The sequence below is a fragment of the Stylophora pistillata genome, chromosome 2, assembly GCF_964205215.1.
Source record: "Stylophora pistillata chromosome 2, jaStyPist1.2, whole genome shotgun sequence".
NCBI lineage: Eukaryota > Metazoa > Cnidaria > Anthozoa > Scleractinia > Pocilloporidae > Stylophora > Stylophora pistillata.
In genome coordinates, this window is record NC_142520.1 from 21,885,019 (window position 1) to 21,907,082 (window position 22,064).

The 22,064-nt window shown below is 38.6% G+C and overlaps 1 protein-coding gene and 1 pseudogene across 1 annotated transcript; both read right to left on the minus strand.

The window, feature by feature from the left end:
* Positions 1-527: 527 nt before the first annotated feature.
* LOC148737766 (cubilin-like) lies at positions 528-17,278 on the minus strand. The gene is made up of 5 exons (XM_088748231.1): positions 17,209-17,278; positions 14,895-14,961; positions 13,711-14,040; positions 2,642-2,890; positions 528-1,946 (listed from the first exon to the last, which is right to left on the minus strand). The coding sequence occupies exons 2-5, from the start codon at positions 14,938-14,940 to the stop codon at positions 1,819-1,821; spliced, it is 753 nt and encodes a 250-aa protein (XP_088604357.1). The 5' UTR covers positions 14,941-14,961; positions 17,209-17,278; the 3' UTR covers positions 528-1,818.
* LOC148737767 (uncharacterized) lies at positions 7,137-8,275 on the minus strand (annotated as a pseudogene).
* Positions 17,279-22,064: the final 4,786 nt, after the last annotated feature.

Here is a 22,064-nt window from a genome sequence, read left to right on the forward strand (position 1 = left end):
GTGGTAAATGCTTTAGTTTGTTGCTGATAAATTGTTGCCCTGATCTGCTGGTATTTTCACAATTTAAATGCGATATGCATTAGACGCGTCCCTTGCGCAAATATGAAAGGCTTTAGACTTACAGCCCTCTCAACTGGGTATTGTTACTGAAAATGCCTGATGGTAATTTCTTCAACTGGTTGTTGTTCAACTCCCAACCAAAACTAAGTAAATGGAAAGTCGATTGCAGGATATTCGAGAACAAATTTCAGGGAATAAAGTATACTTGAAAAATTGTATTTTTTTTTCTTACGTACTGTTATGGGGGGCTACAATATACACGTTATTAAACTAATGTTGCCCAAGAACTCATGTTTTCTTTCTGGTTTGACATCTAAAGTCCCTAAAGAGGACAACACGCTATGATTTAAACAACAACAAACATATGAAACATATGTGTGAACTGTGGTTATGAGACGTATATGAGAACGATCCTTCGCAGTGCTTTACTGCGAAGGATCGTTCTCATTTACGCTATGATTTGGAACAAAATTAATTGAGTCACGCAAGTTTTTTTTTCTTTTTTCTTTTTGTATTCTTCGTTTTTAATTATTTTTGTTTTTAATTAGTTTTTTTTAATGCTTTTTCTCCCTCCTTCCATCACTCATTATGACATTGCACACTGCTGTGTACTTCCGTATTCGTAATAAGCCGGGCAGCACTGACTAGAGGATATAGGGTGAGTAAATTAACAAGAAAGGTTTGCAGCGGGAAATGTTGGAGTGATCACACAAAATGTCTTAATAAATTGTTTAAGATTATAGAACACCTGTTCATTTGTAAAGGCGCATAATCACATGCTACGTACATTCAGGCCTATATCGCAAGGTATGGACAGGAAATACAATCTGTATCACATTCTACTTGAAAGAATTGGTCGGTTGTATAAGGCAAACATTGCATATTTTAGTGAAGAGCATTCTTCGTGGTTTTAATCTCTCAGGGGGAGGATGAGTTGGATTATTCGTATATGGAGCTGCCCACAGCGGAGTAAAAAGAAAGTTTGTGCTTAATAAGGCTACTTCCATATTTTTTAGTCTATCCAATTTTTTTTATACTCTAGTCTTCTCGGATAGGGACGAATAAATGGAGGTCTTGTCTCCTGCAGGGTTAGGGGTAAGAGACGTTAATTTCCGACGCACGAGATTATTAGAAGGCAGTATGGTCGATCCGCCGCTCCCGGGTTCAGGTCCCGCCCTGGCCACTATCTGAATTTGTTTCACGGTAGACCCGAGTTCCAAATCCTTGGCCATGCTTGTAATTTTGCCAACTGGTTTGCTTTCGGCCAGTTGGGATTCTTAATAATGTTATTTTCAATTTGAAATATTTGTTTCAGTTGTTTGGTGAAAAACCTGTAAACTAGCCTCTAACTAAGTGTTTCTCCACGTTAAGAACTTTTAAATTTTTTTTTTTTATTTTATTTATTTTACTAGCTGAGTGATGGATGTCCTCCCCTGGGGTGTGATGGCTGGGTTTGTTGGAGCTTAAACCTCGAAGGGGACCTATGTCCTATTGTTTCTGTTCCAGTACTTTGTACAGATCCTTAAATACTCAAATAATCAATACCCATGACAATAATGAAATTATACTCCTATGTATTATTTGTTATTGAACAGATCATTATCAATCCCTATTACGATGCAGTTGCAGTTATGTGAAACAGATTTATTTAAACTGATCTAGAAGTAGCTACCATAAATGAGATTCACCTGCTCCATGATCTACACTTTACTATGCAACTAGCAGGGCACCTCAACATTCGATATCTCTCATTTATACTCACAAGCCTGCTGTTGCGAGGGGAATTTTCCATGGAAATGACATCAATTCTTTCCCATTGCAGTTCACTCGAAGCAGATTGTTGTTTGTTCCCTTTAAAATGCTGCACTCACAGGGGCCTGGGCACCCTGAATTTTAGACATAAAGGATCGTTCAATAAATTTAATGCCTTAAGAAAGCGTAATTATCATAATCACAGAGTTTGCGTTCCATCGGTAAAGAAATAATTTTAAAATCGAGGAAAATTTGCTTTAAGAGGAAAGGGAGATAGTCTCCAAAGAAAGACAAACACTACAAAAATGTTAGTCTGAAAATCAAACAAACAAAACAGTGGATGGTTCATGGTGGAGAGCAACGAGAGAAGATGATTAATTAAACTTTACAACTAAAACAAACATTCTCCTCAAACTGTAGCAATACAAAGGCGTTCAGTCCTCCTAGAGGCAAAAGAACATTGAATAACTCTGATAAATAGGTCTCATGCTCGGCTGGTGGGATAAGATTGATATTTAAATGGCGCAAAGCGACATGTGGATATATTAGAATCAGTGCCTTTAAACATCAGGTCTCAACTGATGGGAGGGAGGCAGACCAGTTGACAATATAATACCATAACAAATTAAGGGGCAACCAAGAACAAATTTCATAGTGTAGAACAGCGGGGCAGCTTGAGGGAGCCGCTACATCACGGGTGACGAGCCGGGGAGGAGAGTTGCTTAGAAATTTAACAAGATGCTACGCAATTCATTAAACAATACAGGTTAAGGCAATAAAATCAATCATTTATATAGTTATATCACACTGGTGTAAGAAAAAAGCTCACTTTCAATGTTGAGGCTGATTTCTCTCCATGATATCTTTTCACCTCTTCGTACCTCACAGCTGTAATTTGCAGTATTTTCGGCAGTTTCAAGAAGCTGATATCTGATACTGGTGCTATTTTGTACAACAACACCATTTTTTCTCCACACAATGTATGGAGCTGGCGCACCTTCCACTGGGCACCACAGGCTGGAAGTTCTGTTCAAAAGTACATACTGTGTCTTGGGTACCTCTTTCATTGTGAGTGTTGCTACATAAGGCAATTGATAAAAAAATATATATTTTAAGGCAAGTAACTGCTAGATTGATAATCTGTACCATACAGAACAAGCAAACTGTAGGCATGATACGCAAGTTCAAAACATTGTACGTGCAATTGAAAATATCATTGCAATATGAGAACTATTTATTTATTTATTGTTTTTTTTTTTGATGATAAAGTCATAAAGAACTTTGTCGATCGCTTTCTCTGTCTGTTTCTCTGCGTCTATCTGTGGCTGTTAGTCTGTCTATTTTCATCTAACAAATAGAAAACCCTTGTATGTGCTCTGTTCTAATGTAAAGCACGTAGGAAGCGGCTAGAGCACGAAAGGATTGAAAGGAGAAACACGAGACGTAGTTCAGTGTTTCTCCTTACCTCTTGAGAGCTCTCGCTTTCCTCCTGTGTGCTTCACAACAGAACACGGCATACCGCAATCGAATGCCTCTATTTATTTTACATTAAAGAATCTGTTAAATTTCCCACGCATGACCTTCAGTATCGAAGAAAATTTATTCTTAAAGCAAACAATAGTGTCAGAGTGCTCTGTACTTTCATAAAGCAGGCTACACTAAGCTAATCAGAATCTTTGTTAGAAAAGTTCAAGTAATCTGATTGGTTAAAACAGGACTTGAGAGCGACTTTTTTTCAAACCCGCGTGAGAGGTGGCACACCGACCGAAAAATGACTTTCGTCATAGCTCAGTCAGAGATGCCTGACAGTGAACTTAAAAACGTGGTAAGATTTCTTTCCAGACTTGCTTCTTTATCCTAGCAAATTCACGAAAACTGAAACGGGTTTCGGAAGCCGTGAAATGGCGGAAATCAGTGCCTCGAGTAAAGGCAATTGAGCTTTGTTTATGAAAAGCGTAAACGAAAGCAAGTTTGTATAAATTTGTATAACAAGGATTTAGGTATGGGTTAAGTCTAGAGCTGGACCATTCCATTTAATTTGGAGCTCACGGAACGCTTTCGAAAAATCACCAATACCTCAGATTCCTAATATCGCATTTCGCAGCAAATTTTCAATTATCTTTTTTCCTATGCGGTATGAGCCGGAATCTCTTCAGGTTACGCTAATGATAAGTGGACATAGTGTTGTTTTCGGGGATATAAAAAGTAGTTAGAGCTCTTCGTTTCCGCACGGGAAAACCAGCCTGAACTTTGTGAAAATCACAACATCGTTATTTACGTCACGACATAATATAATTAGGCGCTCCGTGGTCAAATTCTGAATTCCAAGCACATACATGTATTAGCAGTTAGCACCATGTTCGATCAGGAAATCAATACGAAAGCTAACCTTGCACAGCTAACGGCGGCAGATTGTTTTTGTTTTTGTCATTTATTTATTATTTTTTTATCCCTGCTTTCGTTTCAAATTCTAATGGCAAAATTATTTACAATAACACATCCCGTAAGCTATTTTTCTTTGCATATAATCGAATACAATAAAGCTTTAAGAAAGTTTTAGGATAGAACGGAGCGTCATTGTGGACTTAAAAGAGGAGAATCCAATCATTTAGACCGGTAGGTCAAATAGTCTTTGCCAAGGACGTTGAAGACGGGAAGTAAACTTAAACTAGTGCTGATGTGATACACAAGCATTTGTCACGTTCGACTGAAATTCTTCCAATCTTGTTCCCATCTTGTAGTTTTGCGGCCGCGAATATCCGTGAATAACGCTTTTAATAAACTCCTTTACATGATACTTTTTTTTAATCAGCTAGATATTGCTGTGAGATTTGTTAATTAAGTAGCGGGGATTTCATGCAGAGTTAAATGTCATAGAAAAATTACCTAAAAGAGCCAATAAGCAGAACACAAACCATCAAATAGCCATGGCAGAGGGAAAAAGCAAAAAATATAAATAAGAATAGTAAAATAAAAAAAAGATTAGGGAAAGTCAGAGTAAAGACGAAACAGAGGCAAAGTACAAAATAACTGAAACAGGAGAAGGGGGACACTAGGGGTATGTGGGGCTGGAAACAGAATGCTGTAAATAAGGTCAACAAGAATTGGAGGTAAATGTATAATGAATGGTGCGCCATTTGAAACATGCTTAGCTGAGCTTAGAGTTTTCTTCCCAAATTCCCAGTTTTAGTTAAAAAACTCGCGGAGATTGGTTGGGCTGGAAGCCAAAACATCTAAGTCGAGAAAAAGGTGATACTTTTGATACTTCAGCTCATATCGTGCTGTAAAACGTCATTTCTGAATACTTAAAGACTGTAAGCAGTACAGCCCATGCTGAGGCAGAAATATATCTTATTCTAGATCGAGCGACAATTCTTAACACACTTTTCAGCTATCGGATAAGTTCAGGGAATCACTGTTCCTTAGGCGGTGGATGGAGCGGGAGAGGGTCACACTGCCGTTGCAACTGTCCTCGTGCCTACGTTTTTCTGCTAGAAATTCATTGTAGAAAAGGAGTCACTCATGATAACAGGTTTGAATTTTTTTCTTGTCTTCTTATATGTGGTCTTTAACTCGCAGTTTTAACATCCGGTTCAACCCACGGGCTTTTGACTGTTGTCCTTTGAACTTTACCTTGGTGCGGTAGCGAATTTGAACGGGAAGTGTCAAGTCTTTCCAAGGGTACGCTGATGGTTTATCGTTAATATGGAAGTACTTAAAGCGAACTAATGGCTCTGAATATTGGTCTAGGTCTAGGTTTTGAAACTTTAGTAGTCAAGTTCCATCAACAGATGTGACAATCAAATGAGGGTCTCCATAGGCAGATGGCTCTTACGGCTAACGGTTAAAACTTTGGCAATTTTATTATGCTAATTCTTAATTTTTTATGGTTATTATTATTTTTTATGACTTGCGGTTAAAATACGTCAATTTTTATGCCTAACGGCTGATTTTTTTTCCCGATTTACGGCTAACAGTTAACCTCATCGAGACCCACAAAAAACTAGCACTTGGGAAAGGTAGTTGAACGAGATTTTGGCCTAGGGGGGCGGGAACCAATCTTCAAAAGTTAAATTCCCGGGGGGAGGCCATGTCGATGCTTTTCCCTGTAGTTAATCGGCGCATTATTTTTTATTCTAACGGAATAGTCTCAGTATCCCTCCATCTAACGATGACACCTTTAGTCACCGAAGAAACCCGTGCCAAAGTGTCTTCATTCACTCACAACTGAGTCTAATAATTATCCATCAAAAATAGTTATCAGAGGGGTTTTCAAGGGGTTGGGGGGGGGGGGGGTCCTCCTACAGTTGTAAAATGGATTTCAAAGTTTTCAAACACGGTCGGCAGTCGATCGAATTGAAGCGTTAGTCGGAAACGACCGGCTACGGCTTGAGGCGCTTCTCCTATCAGTTGACAGCAATGAGTGCGCTGAAGCGTGGACTTCTCATTTTCGATTTAACTTCGAAACTTGACTTTTCTCTCGTGGGCTAATGGCCTGCTGACTACTCTGTCGTCACAAAATCTGATTTTATAGTTAAGAGAAAGACATTCGAATAGAATCACACACTATGCTTACTACAAATACAGTATCAGTCTGAAGGAGAATTCGCCGAGCGGTCTAATGTTGCCTCGCCGATCTAGCGCCGATTTCTCGCCGACCGCAAATGATATATCGCTCAGTGTAAACGAGATATCGTTAGGCGGCAGCATCTCGTTGAATGTAAACGATGTATCAGGGAGGCGAAAACGATATATCGCTGAACTGTAGAGATATATCTCGCCCCACGTAAGATAATCCAAGAGAGTCTTGGATTCCGGATTCCACGCTGTGGATTTCGGATTCCATGTCTGTGTATTCCGGATTCCACATTCGTGGATTCCGGATTCCATACGTGGCTGGATTCCAGATTTCAATATTCTATTTTCCCTTTGTACTTGGTTTTCACAAAAAAAGCTTCTTCTTTTTACCCGAAGTGTACATTGTCTTATATAAAATATAGGTATAAAATATAGCTATTGGCCTTACCCGAGAGGATTGTGAATATATGAGCGGTTTCTGGAGTCCATTGAGTCCACATCGTTGAGGAAATACTAAAGAGGATGGGCTATTCTTATTTTAATAATAACAACGTTAACAGCGTCAACAAGAAAAAAGAGGCACGGTACACATTGCCAAAATCAGTGCTTTTCATGTTCAAACATAATTCGTCTCCGAATTTTTTAATTGCCACACAAAAATGTAACACTTCATTTACAGCTTACCAAAAAATAGCGTGAAGATAGTTCAATTACTATAATACTAGCTACGCTGGCAACAGAAACATTTATCTTGAAATAAACCATGTCGTCCTCCATTCTGATAAACTAACTCCCGGCAGTCTTATCGGCAGGGATACTTCTCTCTCATCCTTTCATTCTCATTGTCATCATCGTCACCATAGTCTCCATTAGCAATTCTACAGAGCCTGTTATCCTCCTCTGTTGTTAAAATGAAGTCTGATCTATTGGAAGAAAAGTCGAGTACTCGGGTTAGAATGCACTTAGGGGAATTCCCATTAGAGACATCACCGGAGGTGTATGTTAGTGAATCACTTGTCTGGTTTAGTCACTTTAGGGATACTCGTTGCTGCACAAAATTTCCACCATTCACTTCTATTTGTACATCCTCCAGAAGAACTGCTAGCCAGAAAGGGTAGATCTCTCTTCTACGATTGTGTCTTACTGCCAATATGTTGTCTTTCTGGTAAGTGGTTTGCACCCGCACAGCCGTACTCCGCAGTGCCACTTGGTAGGCTGTTGTTACGTCTTCACTTTCCTCTAACGAGGCTGTGAAGGTAGTGAGACACACACTAAGGGCATAAGGAAGGGTGCCAGTTAGCTCTTTCGTTTTTGAGCGGATATTTTCTTGTCTTACGTCTGTTCCATACTCCCCAGAAAATTCTAGCATCACAGTTTCTTACCTTGCGTCTTCTTCTTTGCTACCTGTTCCTTCAGTGATTTTATGACTGCTTGTTTGGTCGCGTCTTGATGTTTGGGAGTTCACCTTTGATAATTTTCTCTGAATAAAACGAATTGGGCCCAGTGAAATCCTTCTGATAAATGCGCAGCATATCGTCTTCTACGCAGCGCACTCTTCTGTAAGCGTACTTAGCCCCTGTAGGCATGTCGTAGTCTGCTTGCATCCCTTTCAAATAGCATTCCACGCCCAAAGTTGTCATGCTTTCGAAACAGATCCTGTCCAGAAGGTGACTATACCCAATCTCCGTGAGCGTGTTTGTAATGCTGGTCAGCGATTCCAGCACTATGAGGAAGGACTGTCGGGTGCATCGAGGTATGGTCATGTCGGGGCCGTTGGTATTCCGCTTGCCTGTCCTCTCCAGGGCTTCCTCTTCGTGGTTAGAGAGAAATGCAACCAACTCCTCGACAAACTTCACATGATCTTCAAATGTACGTGGTAGGTCTTCTTCTTGGGCTTTCTTGTCGAGTCGGAACACGTTTGCATATTACATCTTACTTTGTAGGGGGATCAGTCTCTTTGCTGACGTCAACATTCTTACTGCTTTGTTACCGGTATCGCATACGAAAACAGAGTTTCGATATACGCATAAAGCAGTGGGCTTGTTCCATCAACTTTGGACACCATCACGATGGCCTGCAGTTTCTCCACACACTTTTGTTAGGGTTTCTATAACCCCAAGCATCTCCTCTTCCCTCAAGCTGAACAGTGGGTGTTCTTTGCTGGAGGACAAGAACACGGTTCCACCATCTGCCACTGCAATACCCATGAGGCCTGAAATTACCGACACCGGAAATCGCCACCAAGGTTTGTATTCCAATTTTCCCGAGCCGGTGCCAATCACGTCTTGCGTAAAAACCTACGAAGCCTGCAAAGGGGAGTAGAACTATGGTGCCTACTTCTTCTTGCCGATATTATCTGTCGTTTAACTTAGAGGTCAGTAGATGTGACCAATTCTGCCGGGGGAAATTTTATTGTCTGGAGCTTCGACATGATCGAACTTGAGCTTTATGTGGGTTCTTAGTTTGATTCTTTGAAAACTGATCAGGTTTTAAAAAGGAACTGGCATGTCCACGTGCTATTCACTACCTCACCCCTCCCCCACTCGAAATATCTTTTAGGCAATCTTAAAAAAATTGCTTTTTTTTTTCTTTAATCATTTTAACATATTTTAGTTGAATTCGGTTTAATTTTTCTATCAATAAAAAAAAGAGGTACCCCCGAACCTCGAAAATTTTACCCTCTCCCTCGACATGAGCCCCTCGAACCTCGACGCTCGACAAAAAGTTAGACTGTACGTTCGTTTCTTTGATGAACTGCTCGATTTAATTAGAATTTCTGTAAAAGGTATGGAAACACTGTCACCTTCGAATGCAATTTTGATCACAGAAACGCTTCAGTAATAAGTGTTCGCACAACCACCGCTTGTTGAGCAGAGAACACGAACAGAACAAACAACGACAACTCCACAGACCTTGAACTTTTCTTTTCTTTCTCCGCTTTTCTTTCTTTCTTTCTTGGACTCCTATACATAAATTTGTAAGATAGTTAGCTCATGATTCTGATCATGATAGAAACAGACAGATAATAGCTGCTCGAAGCTATTTCTGTTTATTTCTGTTTCACACGCGCTGATCTATTCAAAACCACGCCGCCAAAACATTTCTATCACAAAGTCACAAACACAGAATTTATAGACGTACGTACCTTTCCGGCTCATGCTTATTCTTGCGCATCTCTATGCTGGCAAAGATTGATAACGATCTATTGAGAATTTATCCCATGTGATCTCTCGAGATGTCTGATTTCGAGTGATTGAATCTGGATTGAATGAAAAAGAGACCACGTCGACACCACGTGCAACATGTGACTCTTTGAGCGATACTAATGACATGTGCCTGAAGGAAGCCAGTAACTGCAACCACCGCGACTATTGAGACTACGACCTAGAATAAGGATACTTTATATTATCCTTCTTTGAAGTTACCTAAAATCCCAAACTTAGTTCCAATTGCGCCCAAACAGGAAAAGAATCCAAACCTCCGACTACAAAAGCGCAAAGGGGGAAAAAAGTCGAAAAGCCCGGTCGAAATGGTGTCTGACAAAGACCGATAAGAGGCCCTGGAACCATCACAACAGACTGGATTACATCAACCTGAATTGTGGATTACAATGATGGTTGGATTGCGGACTCCATTAGCTGCATTCCGGATTCCAAAGCCATGGATTCGGATTCCAGAGACGAAAATTACCTGGATTCCGGATTCCGGATTACCTTACATGGGGCGATATATCGCTGAGCTCAAACGATATATCACTCAGGGAAACGATGAGTCGCGAGGAGCTGAACGATTTATCGCCGATGTTAAAATAATACCACAGGATATAACGCCGATGTATCGTTTGAAACACTCTTCCAAGAAACATATTCTATACTATCTAATCAGCAAGTTAATCAAAAGTGTTATTTTCTTGACCGAAAACCATAAAACGTGTTTTTTCGACTGAGATAGTTTCTGTCCTGCGTGACAAACGCTTGAGTATGTTAAATCTGGAGTAGTATCAGACTGCTTCCCGTCTTCGACGTCTTAGGCAAAGAACATTCCACCTACTGGTTTAAAAGATTGAATTGTCGTCTTTCAAGTCCACAATTAAAATCATTTTAACCCTAGAACTTTTTTAAGATTTAAGTGAGTTCGGTTACCTGCAAAGAAAAACGGACGCCCTCCGCTAGCTTAGGTTAGTGTTATTGTGAACAATTACGCCATGGACGAGAATTAGAAACGGAAGCAAGGAATGTAGCTTTCGCCTTTAATCCATGTGCAGCGTTACAAGATAACGTACAAACGCTAAAGAAAGAGAAATCGCAATAACGATCGCAGTACAATCACGATCACAATCACGTTAAAGAAGTGTTTTGCTGACCAAAACAACTACGCGAAGATAAAACTCTCCCCAAAAAATCTCAAAGCATGTGCAATCCCACCAGAGATTGTCACGTGACACGAACGTAACGTAAAACCGGAAATAAAATTAAAACGGAAATGAAACGGTAGTCACACGGATAAAAACCAATCTGCCGTCGTTAGCTATGCGTGGTTAGCCTACTGTTTTAATTGCCTAATCAAACACGGTGCTTACCGCTAAAATGTGCTTAGAATTCTGGATTTAACCACGGGGTACCCAATGAGATTATGTGGTAACGTAAATAACGGTGTTACGATTTTCACAAAGTTCAGGCTGGTTTTTCCGTACGGAAATGAAAAGCAGTAAACTGATTTTACATCTCCTAAAACAAAACAGTTTCCACTTATTATGAGCCGAACATGGATTGATTCTAAGTTATACCGCGTAGGGAAAACGATTTTTGAAAGTCTGCTGGAATATATTGGTGAAATATTGAAATACTGGTGATTTTAGAAAGCTTTCCATAAGCTCCAAATTAAATGAAATGGTCCCGTTTAAGACTTGAGTCACACCTCAATCCTTCCTATACAAAAATATCAAACTGGTACGAGCTTGCTTTCTTTAATTTGCGTTTATTATGAACAAAGCTCATTTGGTTATATCCGAGGCACTGCTTTCATTTTACGGCTACCGACGCCCGTTTCAGTTTCGTGAATAATCTAGAAAGAAGCCAGTCTAAATTTCTAAGTTCACTTTAAGGTATCTCTGCGAAAAATATCAAGCCCCAAACAGTTTGTTTCCAAACTATCAGCCTTTATTCGAAAAATATCAAGGTTTTGGATTTTCGACTGTGTGCAACATTTTTCGATTTTCACTCGGTCAACTCAAAAATTCGCTCTTAAGCTGTCAAAATGTGAAACCATCAAAGTTCTCATTCTGCAATAGTTCACAACCAGAAATAGTTTGGCAAATTTATGGGTGAACGGCAGCCGAATTCACAGGAACATGAAGATTGCTCGGAGTGACAGCGCCATAAAACTCAGCTACTGAGACTGATGTGGCCTTCCACTCATACAGTAGCAGCAAAAACGATATCAGAGCAAGCTCTTAGTTCATTTCACTCGAAGGGCGGGTGACGTAATTTCTGAGGCTTGCTATACTGCGATGATCAGAGACTGCCGTGATGAGCTAGCCGCGATGAACCTCAGCCTGATTGCAGTCGCTCTGCCAACAACATTAGGATTTGCATGAATTTTAACATTTCTGCCAGTTTGTTTATACTTTTCATCATTCCAGTTTTGTTCTGTTTTGTTTTACTAACACGAAACCATGTATATTACATGGGTGTTAGCTGTGTTTTATTTTTATTACCGTACATCAGCTTACGATCGAACTGAGCGTGAAAACCTTCAAAACTTGGACTGTCCATTTCGTTTTCTCTTTGAGGATTTTCGTCTCTACTCACGTTATAAGAATGCAAATTACGGCGCCTGGCATGTTTACAACCTTTTTTTGGCTCTTCCGCTGTTGCTACTTGCCGGCTCGCTTGTTCCGAAATTTCACTTTCATTTAATGGAATAAAAAAAAAAATTAAAAAAATAGCATTTTCACTCACGTGACCAAATTTCTTTATCGTGATGGTAACCGACTTCATCCGCTATCTTGGTGTTCCATGATAACCAGCAGTGAGTATCGTGACAGTAAACTTTTGGAGCACATTTTACAGTTTTGAGAAGACGTTAGTGGAATATTTATATTTTCTTTACTATGGTTCTTTGCCATGTCATTAGTTGTACGAACAAAACAGGGAAGAAGCGGTCTAACGTCGAAAAAGTAAGGTTTTGTCGTGTCCCATGTGCTATAGTCAATCAAGGAGCCGGAGTGCACCGAAGAACTTACTTCTGAGCGATGAAGAATGTGGATCTCTGCGACAAGTAGAGATGACTTAACTGATGATATTTTAGAACGCGATAGGGTCTGCAGCCGGCACTTCGTTTCAGGAGAAGCTGCGAAAGATCGGTAGTCGTCAAATTGTTGATGGTTTCATCCAAATTTCGTTGAAGTTTCTTTGCTGACCGAAAATCAATGTCAGCTATTGGGGCATAAGGAACTTCTTTCACATCGGTTGGTTACAGCCAGGTGCATTTTACCTATGTATAGGCTAATTTTTCGTTTATCCGATTCCATGTCTCAATGTAGAGAAAAAAAATACTTGCGATGTGCGCGCAGCACTCCCCTTGACACGCCATGCATCCCACACAGTGAGCGAAGATAACCGTACCATTGTGTTCGGTTATTATCCAAAGAGCGACAAATAGATCGTTCATTCTTTGTGAGTGTCGGACTTTCTCAGACACTATGTATTTGCTGCCTATTTTTTGTTCTTTAACGCTACTTACAAACCGTAAAACCAATTGGTTATAAGACTGCAAACTTCAATACGCCTTAAATTGGTCCTTAGTGTAATAACTCGTGTCAAGCACCAAAAACAACAATAAATCCATGGATTCGACAGGAGGCAGGCACTCTGGATAGTATGTTTTGTCTGGTATCAAGACAGGATCGATTCCAACACAAGAAATCTTCTCTAAATAATGTTTTTTCACGTGGGGATCGAGCGTGTTCGCATAATCTGGAAAGTGTGGAACACCAACATGGCGACTAAACTTTCTCGCGAGAAATGTGACGTCATGTGAAAACGCCCTATGCAAATTGGCAGATGGCGAGAAAGCTTTTGCTCCGGTTCCGTGTTTTAATCACAGAAAGAGCACACTTTTTCCACCAACGCGCGTTGCATCTGAACTTAATCGTGAATATAAAGCCACTTGATAAGCTAATAGATACTGCCATATCCTTCTAGGCCATCGTCGGTTGCATTTCTTGAATATAATTTGATCTATATTGTGACGTTCCAGTTGAATCTAAAGCTTTTAACCGTGTGCCTTATACAGAAAATTACCTAAAGAACATCATACCTGTTTGATTGAAGGATCTTCCGATGTAGTATGCTCTAAAATAATACCCCCTATTGGGGAAAAATCTTAACCACATGTATCGTCCTCTGGATCGCACTACAGCGGTTTTGTGATCTCCACAGAACATTCGAAGAACATTGGCTGACTGATTAATGCCATCATGGATCTCAAGATAATAACCCCGAACACAAGGTGTCACAACCCATGACATGCTGTGTATGGTAAAGTCTAGTTCCACGTATTTTCCTTTTGGAACTGACAGAACTTTTGAATTCATAAACCAGGAGACTCTTTTCCATCCTTGTGCTTGTTGAGGATACTTCAACAAAACTGTAACAAATGCGACAAGTAAATTTCTCAATTTACAACAACAACAAAAACATGATAGATATCATAAATAAATTTTAAATTGATATCGACCCAGAAAAAGAGAAAGTCTAAAGAGGAAGTCCACATGCCAAGTTCCGCCATGTTAGTCCCAAGGTCTTCTCTGTACAAGCACTCTAAAACCACTAGTTAGACCCCAATCTATTGAAAAGATCTTATGTTGCAGTATTCTGCACAGTCCACTACATACGTACGCAAACGAGCAGGAAAAGAACCTCCCACATATGCCCTGACGATTCCAAACATTAACAGCAGATTGAGGAGCGTACCATTCCCAAACATACTGCAAGGGTAACCGTACAACTTAAATATTTAATGCAGGACAAATGTTAAACAACATTCGCACGTTAGTCGTTCCTTAGTGCATTTACCCAAAGGCCGAAAAGAATTCCTCTTTCAGGGCTTGAGTTCAATAATCTGATTAAGATCCAGTTAGCTTCTGCAAAACTGAGCTTCCCCCTCCAACTATGAAACTTCCGAATGATTTTCGTTTACAAGTTAGTTTTCCTTAAGCGAAGTGTTTTAAAGGATAAAGGAAAGTGGTTTATTGATGAAAAGAACATAACAATTAAATAGCATACCCTTGAGTCCCCACTCCGCCCCACTCTCCTCTCTTCCTTTCCTCTTTTCCTCCTTTTGCTCGCCCTTTCCCTGAACTCTCCAAACAAGTTACCCTTCCTCCCCTCCCACGACGGCTACCCATGGGGCTCCGTTCCCTCCCATTAGACAACAAATCATAATGCCTATCATTTTAGCTTATACTGTAGACAACAGTCGTGTTTAGCTGTGGTTCTTACAGAAAAAGAGGATGAAACTCCACTTAGCCACTGAAATTATCATCATCACGTGTTTTAAGTCTGCTTTCTGTAGAAGTAAGGTTAGCGTGTTTAATTTTGTCTCGTTTTGCATTGAGAATTAAAATTAAAATTAGATTTGAGAACAATCCGGCTTTTTCAAGTTCTCGAGTATATTTATAATGGAGATGATGTCATCACAAATAAACTGCTTCTCACTTTCCGCCTGGTGTTTTGCAGCTTCTGAACAGGAAATGTAGTGTTGCATTTAGAAATTTTGGAACACTCAACAAACTGAGTTGTATAGGTTATTTTTTTTCTCGCTCTCATACAAAAATTCCCTCACCCTGCAATTATATTTTTCATCGTTCACAAACTGACTTCTTCTTATCTGACATTTGTCAATGAATTTTACTTTAAAATTCTTGGCTCAATAAGTTAGCCGCCAAATTTTCTTCTTTTTTTTTTCTGTAGTTACGGTATGCGTTTTAAATGCAAAACACTAATTTAGGGAGGACGCTCTTATGCAGACTTTTCCACTGAAGAGTCCGAAGATCTTACCGCTAAATTTCCATGCATTTCGACATTTTAACGATTTGATTGTGGCTCGTGATTCTCACCAGTGGTTAACAAAACACTGTAGTAATGTTCATGGAGAAAAATAAACTTCTAATTAGTTTTACAGAAGCGCTATATTTCACTTATTTCATACCTTTTTTTGAAACCATGCAGGTAAATGCACAGTAGACTAATTTCTCTGTAATTTTATTGAACCTTAAGACACTAAACGGATCGATCGAATATTGACAGACTATACGTTCCACAGATAACTAGCAAAGAATAAATATTCCGTTAGAGTACAAAACAAACACGATGGACGTCTGTGGCAGCAATGGAGTTTTTTCGCATTACACAGAACAAATTACTCGCATCAGTTCAATGCGAGAGGAATGAATTAATTAACTACGTAGCGTAGAAGGGAAAGGTACAAAGCTATTACATTAAGCACCTGTAATTGAATATTGATCGTCCCTTTCCACTTTAAGAGTCTTAACGCATTTATCCAAATAGGTAGCGGAGAATTAATCGAGGGAAAAGCAAAGGTTTTTACAGCTGTTGTTAATTGTTTTTTTGTTTTTTGTTTTTTGTTTATTCAATAAATTGAAAGTTAAGACAAGAATTTCCATCACGTAATTCGTTAAACTCACACGTCCAACTAAAATAGAAAAGAAATTTTACTTTGGCTTGGAAGGAAGCGCTAATTATCACATGAAAAAATAACTGGAATAACTGGGTAATTGATGAAATGCTGCAGAAAAATGAAGACTTTTAAACACAAATTTGATACCTAATGACCATATCGAAAGATGACTATTATTCAGCAACTGACGTTTTCATTAGTTAACATCAGAACTCAATTTATAAATATAGATGATTCCATCAATGACACACAAACTTAGTTCTTTTTATAATTTTGAACATATCTAAAAAATAAATGATATTTTCGTTTGGTTGAAAATATTTTTGTACATAGGTGAATACCCCCTCAACAAAACAAAAGAGGGAAACAACGGTGGATTGAATTTGAATAATGATCATAACCATTATCATTATCATTTGCTGCTCCTATGTTTTAAAATAATTCTAAAATTCCTCATTGGGTGCAAAGCGTAACCCAGGTTGTTCTATCGAAATCTAACACTGAAAAAGTTGATAATATCCCAACTCTTGGCTCACAGAAAGGAAAAAAATTCCCACTATCAAACCTTTACATTTCGCGTCTTATTAATTGTTCGCCGCCTTTTTACTTTATGTTTAAATGTAAAACATCAGTAGAAAGAAGACAGTCTCATGTAGAGTTTTTCCTGAGTCCTACGATCTTACCACTACATCTCCATGTGTATCTAAGCATTTGAACATTTTAACGAATTGACTGTCGTTCTTGTTTCTCGTCAGTAATTTACGCAACATTATGGTAATGTTCATGGAGAAAAATTAAATTCTGATCAGTTTTACAGAAGTACCATGTTGCAATCATTTCATTATCCTTTCTTTTGAAACCACGTCGCAGCAAATGCATTGTTGAGAAAATGAAACGAATTGTACAACAAACTATACCTTTCAGAAATAAATAATGTAGAATAAATATTCGGTTAAGATACAAAACAAACACAACATCATATACAGGATCGACATCTGCAGCAGCAAGGAAGCTATTTTGCGATACACAGAACAAATAAAAGATTTTTACCGCAAGAGGGATAAAATAATTAACTACAAAAAGATGGGAAAGCAGCAAAGCTACTACATTAAGTACCTGAAAATCGATTGTCCCTTTTTCACTTTTACACCTTGCCCGATCGAATTTATCCACATAAGCAGCAGAAAATTAATCCACAGAAAAGCTAAGGTTTTTACAGCTGTTGTTTAATTGCAGTTTTTAATAATAAATTCAAAGTTAAGACAAAAATTTCCATCACGTAATTTGTTAAAGACACACGACCAACAAAAATAGAAAAGTGAATTTACAGTTTAGTTTTGAAGGAAGCGCTGATAACTTCATGGAAAAATAACTGGAATGACTGGACAATCGATAAAATGCTGCAGTGAAAATTTTTCAGCAACCGACATTTCATTTGTTCGCACCAGTGTTCAATTTATAAACCCAGGTGATCCCATCATTGACGCAGATATTTTCCACATCAAATATTATTGTATCATTTAGTTGTTTTTATTTTTTAAAACAGATCTCAAAAATAAAGATAAATGATATTTTCCCATGGTTGAGAATATTTTTTCTACATCAGTTACTCCTTCAATAAAACGAAAAAATTGAAACAACGGCGGACTGAGTTTGAATAATTATCATTGCCATTATCATTATCATTTACGTTACTACTCCTTCGTTAGTATCTGCAGCTTACCACGTATTTTAAAATGCTCTAAAAAATTTCCACATTGGGTGCAAAGCGTAACCTATTCTGATCTATTTGAATTTAACACTGAAAAATTTGATATCTTAATTAACTCTTTGCTAGCTAGAACCATCTTAAGAAAAAAAACAGAAAAAATTCCTCACCATCAGAAGTTTCGCGCTTTCATTTATAATTCGCCGACTTGACATGCCTATCACACAAGGAAAATAAGCTTCACCAGCCAACCAATAAGAGATTAAAACAAACAAACAAACAAACAAAAACCCTAAGGGTCCCTTCACACAAAGGGATGCTGTTTGTATTTTTATATTGCGGTCAAGAACCTCAGCAAAAAAAAAAACAGAAAGTATTCCGGAAAGTTAAAAAAGTATTTGTTTACATTTGATTTAATCGATGAAACTTTCACTCAGTCTTAATTCGATTATCCCTAATAATTTGTTCGTTGTAAAACGCTGAGCGAAGCTTTTTTGAGAAATACACTTTCGGTAAGCCTTTTGGACAAACTGCGCCCTCTTTGTTGAGTAGCGCCCTCGGCCAACGACCTCGACCCCGCCCTAGGAATAAGCCTAGCGATTCGGCAATTTGTACAAGACCATCATCATTTGAGTTTCCTCCAATTATACCTGAGCAATCTTCGCCACTGCAATGAGAGCTTGCTCTCACTCCAGCTTGTTTTTCATGGGTTCCACTGCCTCCCCTGAGCACCCACCACCTCTGCCTCATACACCATATTCTTCTGATCCCTCTCCCCCACCACTAAACCCTCCAACTGCTCCTGGCGCGGGACCACCGCTTGACCTCCAAAGCAAACATAATTTGTCATAATTGTGAGGCAACAGAGTATGCAACAGGACACTTTTTCCGAAAAATAGAGGTTCATAGTTGACAAAATTGGGAATATAAAAAAAAAATAATAATAGTAACAAATAAATAAAATAATAAAGGCTCTAGTGCAAGCATCTTATTAGGGCGAATTAAGCGTGCAATCGTTTATTAAACTTGCCATATTTTATTTGGAGTTAGAGTCAACGGTGGGGAAAAGAGGTGGGGAATGGGGAAAGGCGAAAAATATTCGTTCCCCCATTGACCTCCCCTCTCTTTTTGACCGCCGCTCGCTCGCCCCCTTTTGTAAATATTTATTTCTCTGTCCGCCTTCCGTTGCTGTAAAAACGTCAAAGATAACACTGAGCACTCGCCCGCCAAAATTACGCCTGCTAGCTAAATAAAAGGCAACACTGAAAGCATATTCCGTTGTTCTTACTTCACGCTTTGCGACACCAGCTTTCTCGTTCCAGATTTTGCTTCCTGCTATGCACCGCTGACTTCATTACAGTGGGCCTCACCTTTTCCATGTTCTGTAATGTGCAGTTATCACAAGTGTAACAAGTAAAGCAACATTAAGCACACTAAAATTGCACTTTTTTCTCTGGGAATGTCTTATATGGACAGTAACTGGAGGGATCTTGACGTAAGTGAAAAATGTTGGGTTTTATCTTTAGGCAGGAAATTTTGTTAACACGAGTCAACGTGTTATGCACAGTCATGGTATACTAAATAACGTTTCAGTCGTCATTTGATGTACGTAAGTGTGTCCTACCTCGTTTATCATTAGTTGGAAGATTTTGGGAGGAACAAACTGACGACAAGTTGAATAGACCTGAACTGAAATAAATGCGTTATTTGACCCCCGGTTCAGCGTGACCTAGCTCCTCTTGGAACTCGGAGCGAATATTTTTTGTTTATGTTTTGTTTTTATAGCATCTTACCCTTCACGGTTTCACTCTAATTTATTTTACCAAGTGCATATTATGATGTCCACTCCTTTCCGAAAGCTTCTTTCAAACTCCTTGAGAGACTTAATTAGGTGGTTGTCTTACGTACGAAGTTTGACAAGGGATCCCAAAAATTTCAAGTTGTCGGTGTTTTTAGTTGAAGAAATCTCATAATTTGGGCATACCATGCAATCACTGATGTCAAATTGCTTGATTTGGGAAAATCTGTCGTCTGATGTAGTTTTTAGAATCCCTCTGCATTTTTTAAACAAACGTGGAATACTATTTTTAGGTTTGCAGTGCCAGGCATTTAGCCTTTTTGGACCATTTGTCAGACCAATGCCTTATGTAATCATTACAAAAACACCTTGTTAATTTTATTTAATTTTTTTTAATTTTTTTAATTTTGGATGAAGACAGGCCACTGTTCCCTGCATTATAAACCCACTTAAATGATTGACTACTAATTTGACCTAGTGCTCCATTGGCTTATAAAGTTCAATTATGGTACTAATTTTTTATTAGCATTTTGATGGAGTGTGCAAATAACAAAATCAAAATAATGATAACAGACAATCAGAATATTCATTTAAAATAGACCATTTTACAGTTGTGTACTAATGGTTGCCAAGCCTTTGATTTGCAATGAGGCTAAAGGTGACCCTGTTGTGATAGAGACCAATATCTAGTTAGCATGATAACAAAAGATTAATTTTCATTTGAAAAGCAGCAATGTCTGTAACATAACAAGGTCACCCTTAGCCTCATGACTATTATAAGTTAAACATAACCACAGTAAAGTGTGTGCTCTGATTGGTCAACTTAGTAATTGCACCATTTGCCCATGGGTGTACGCTGCTGACATGAGCAAATGTAAAGACTAGTTTTCCACACACACTTGTTATTTTTTTTGGTTTCATGAGATTTGCTAATTAAAAGGGGGCTCTTTGCTGAAATGTATCAGTGTTACGTTATAAAACAAGTGGTAAACACCACAGCGTACATGTTGGAGGTTTGCTTAACCCAGAGTCTCTCTCAGCTATCACCTCACATGACTCTTATGCATCTTTTGTGCATAGCAACCTCCTGTGTGCATCAATAGTTAGAGTGTATGCTGTGGTGTTTACCATTTGTTAAATGGCAACCAACTATTGGCTAGGGGTCAATGAGAGCTTAAAGTAAAAACAAGCCAGTTGCCGTAAGAGCATGAATATGGGAGTGGCTGAGTTGTGTAATGCTTTTAGATTTTTTAGTCTTGTTGATGGAGAACATGGAACAAGTCTCTAGGACTTATCCCAGAGTGGGGTTAAGCGAAATCAAAGTGACAGGGGAATCTCACATGAAAACTGCTCCATTTTTATGTATCACTTTTTAAAATAATTTCTGGGAGGAGGTGGGTTTCCTTACCACTTAAAATCATGGAGTGGTTGCCAGGAATGAAAATGTTGGTCACCCAAAAAAACTGACACAGCATTGAATATTACTTGACAACTGAACCACACTGCTGATAGCCTAGAGTAAGTAGTGTAGTTGCTTGGATTTTGAAACTTGGGATAAGGAAGGTTTCAGTTATGAATTGGAAGCATGAAGATAATAATAAACCATTTGTTCTCTGTTTTTGTAGGCTTGGAGAAGTGAAGGATTACCACTGACAACAAGTAGCAATGATGCAGCAAAAATGTTTGATGCTATCCTAACACATGTTGGCTTTGGTTGAAAATTTATACAAGTGTCAGGGATAAAGTGAAATACCATAAGAATCAAACTACTAATTTCAACTGATACAGATATCTTAATTTTTATTTATTGTGCACAATTCTAGTATGGCAAGATATTAATTTGTTTTTATGATCAACTTGAAAAACCCTAATTAATATGTATGATTATCAATGTGAGAGAAGTGTAAATCTAGATTTTCCCTGCCTACAACCATTAATTGATAGCTACAAAATGAATAACAAGGAAAATCTTTATGAAGATATGAGCAACTTTATTTTTCTAAATAAAAATTAAGTTTAAATGGCTACTATAAAATTCCGAAAATATTAAGCCCCTCTGTGTACAAACCCCTCCATGTAGAAGCTCCCAAATTTGAAATGCAAAAATACCTCGTATAATAAGCACCTCTGAATATAACCCCCTGGGATTTGTATTTGGAAATTTAATCCTTGATAATACAAACCAAAGCAAACTACACATAACCACTTTTATCAGGAAGCCTTTTTAGTCATAAAAGAATGATTCCACGCACTAAAGCAATGAGGTCAACAAGTCTTCACTCGCGCCTTGAATTCATTTGGTCCGTAGACAAAGTATTTGCAAGGAAGTTCAATCCTGTCATCCTGTACCCAAACTCCCTCTGGTGCTCCACACTTTTCATAGTTATCATGAACTGTGAGCCTGAACTACGTTACTGTTTTTACTGTATTTCCATTCTAACAAAGTTCATTGCCATTGACTGTTTG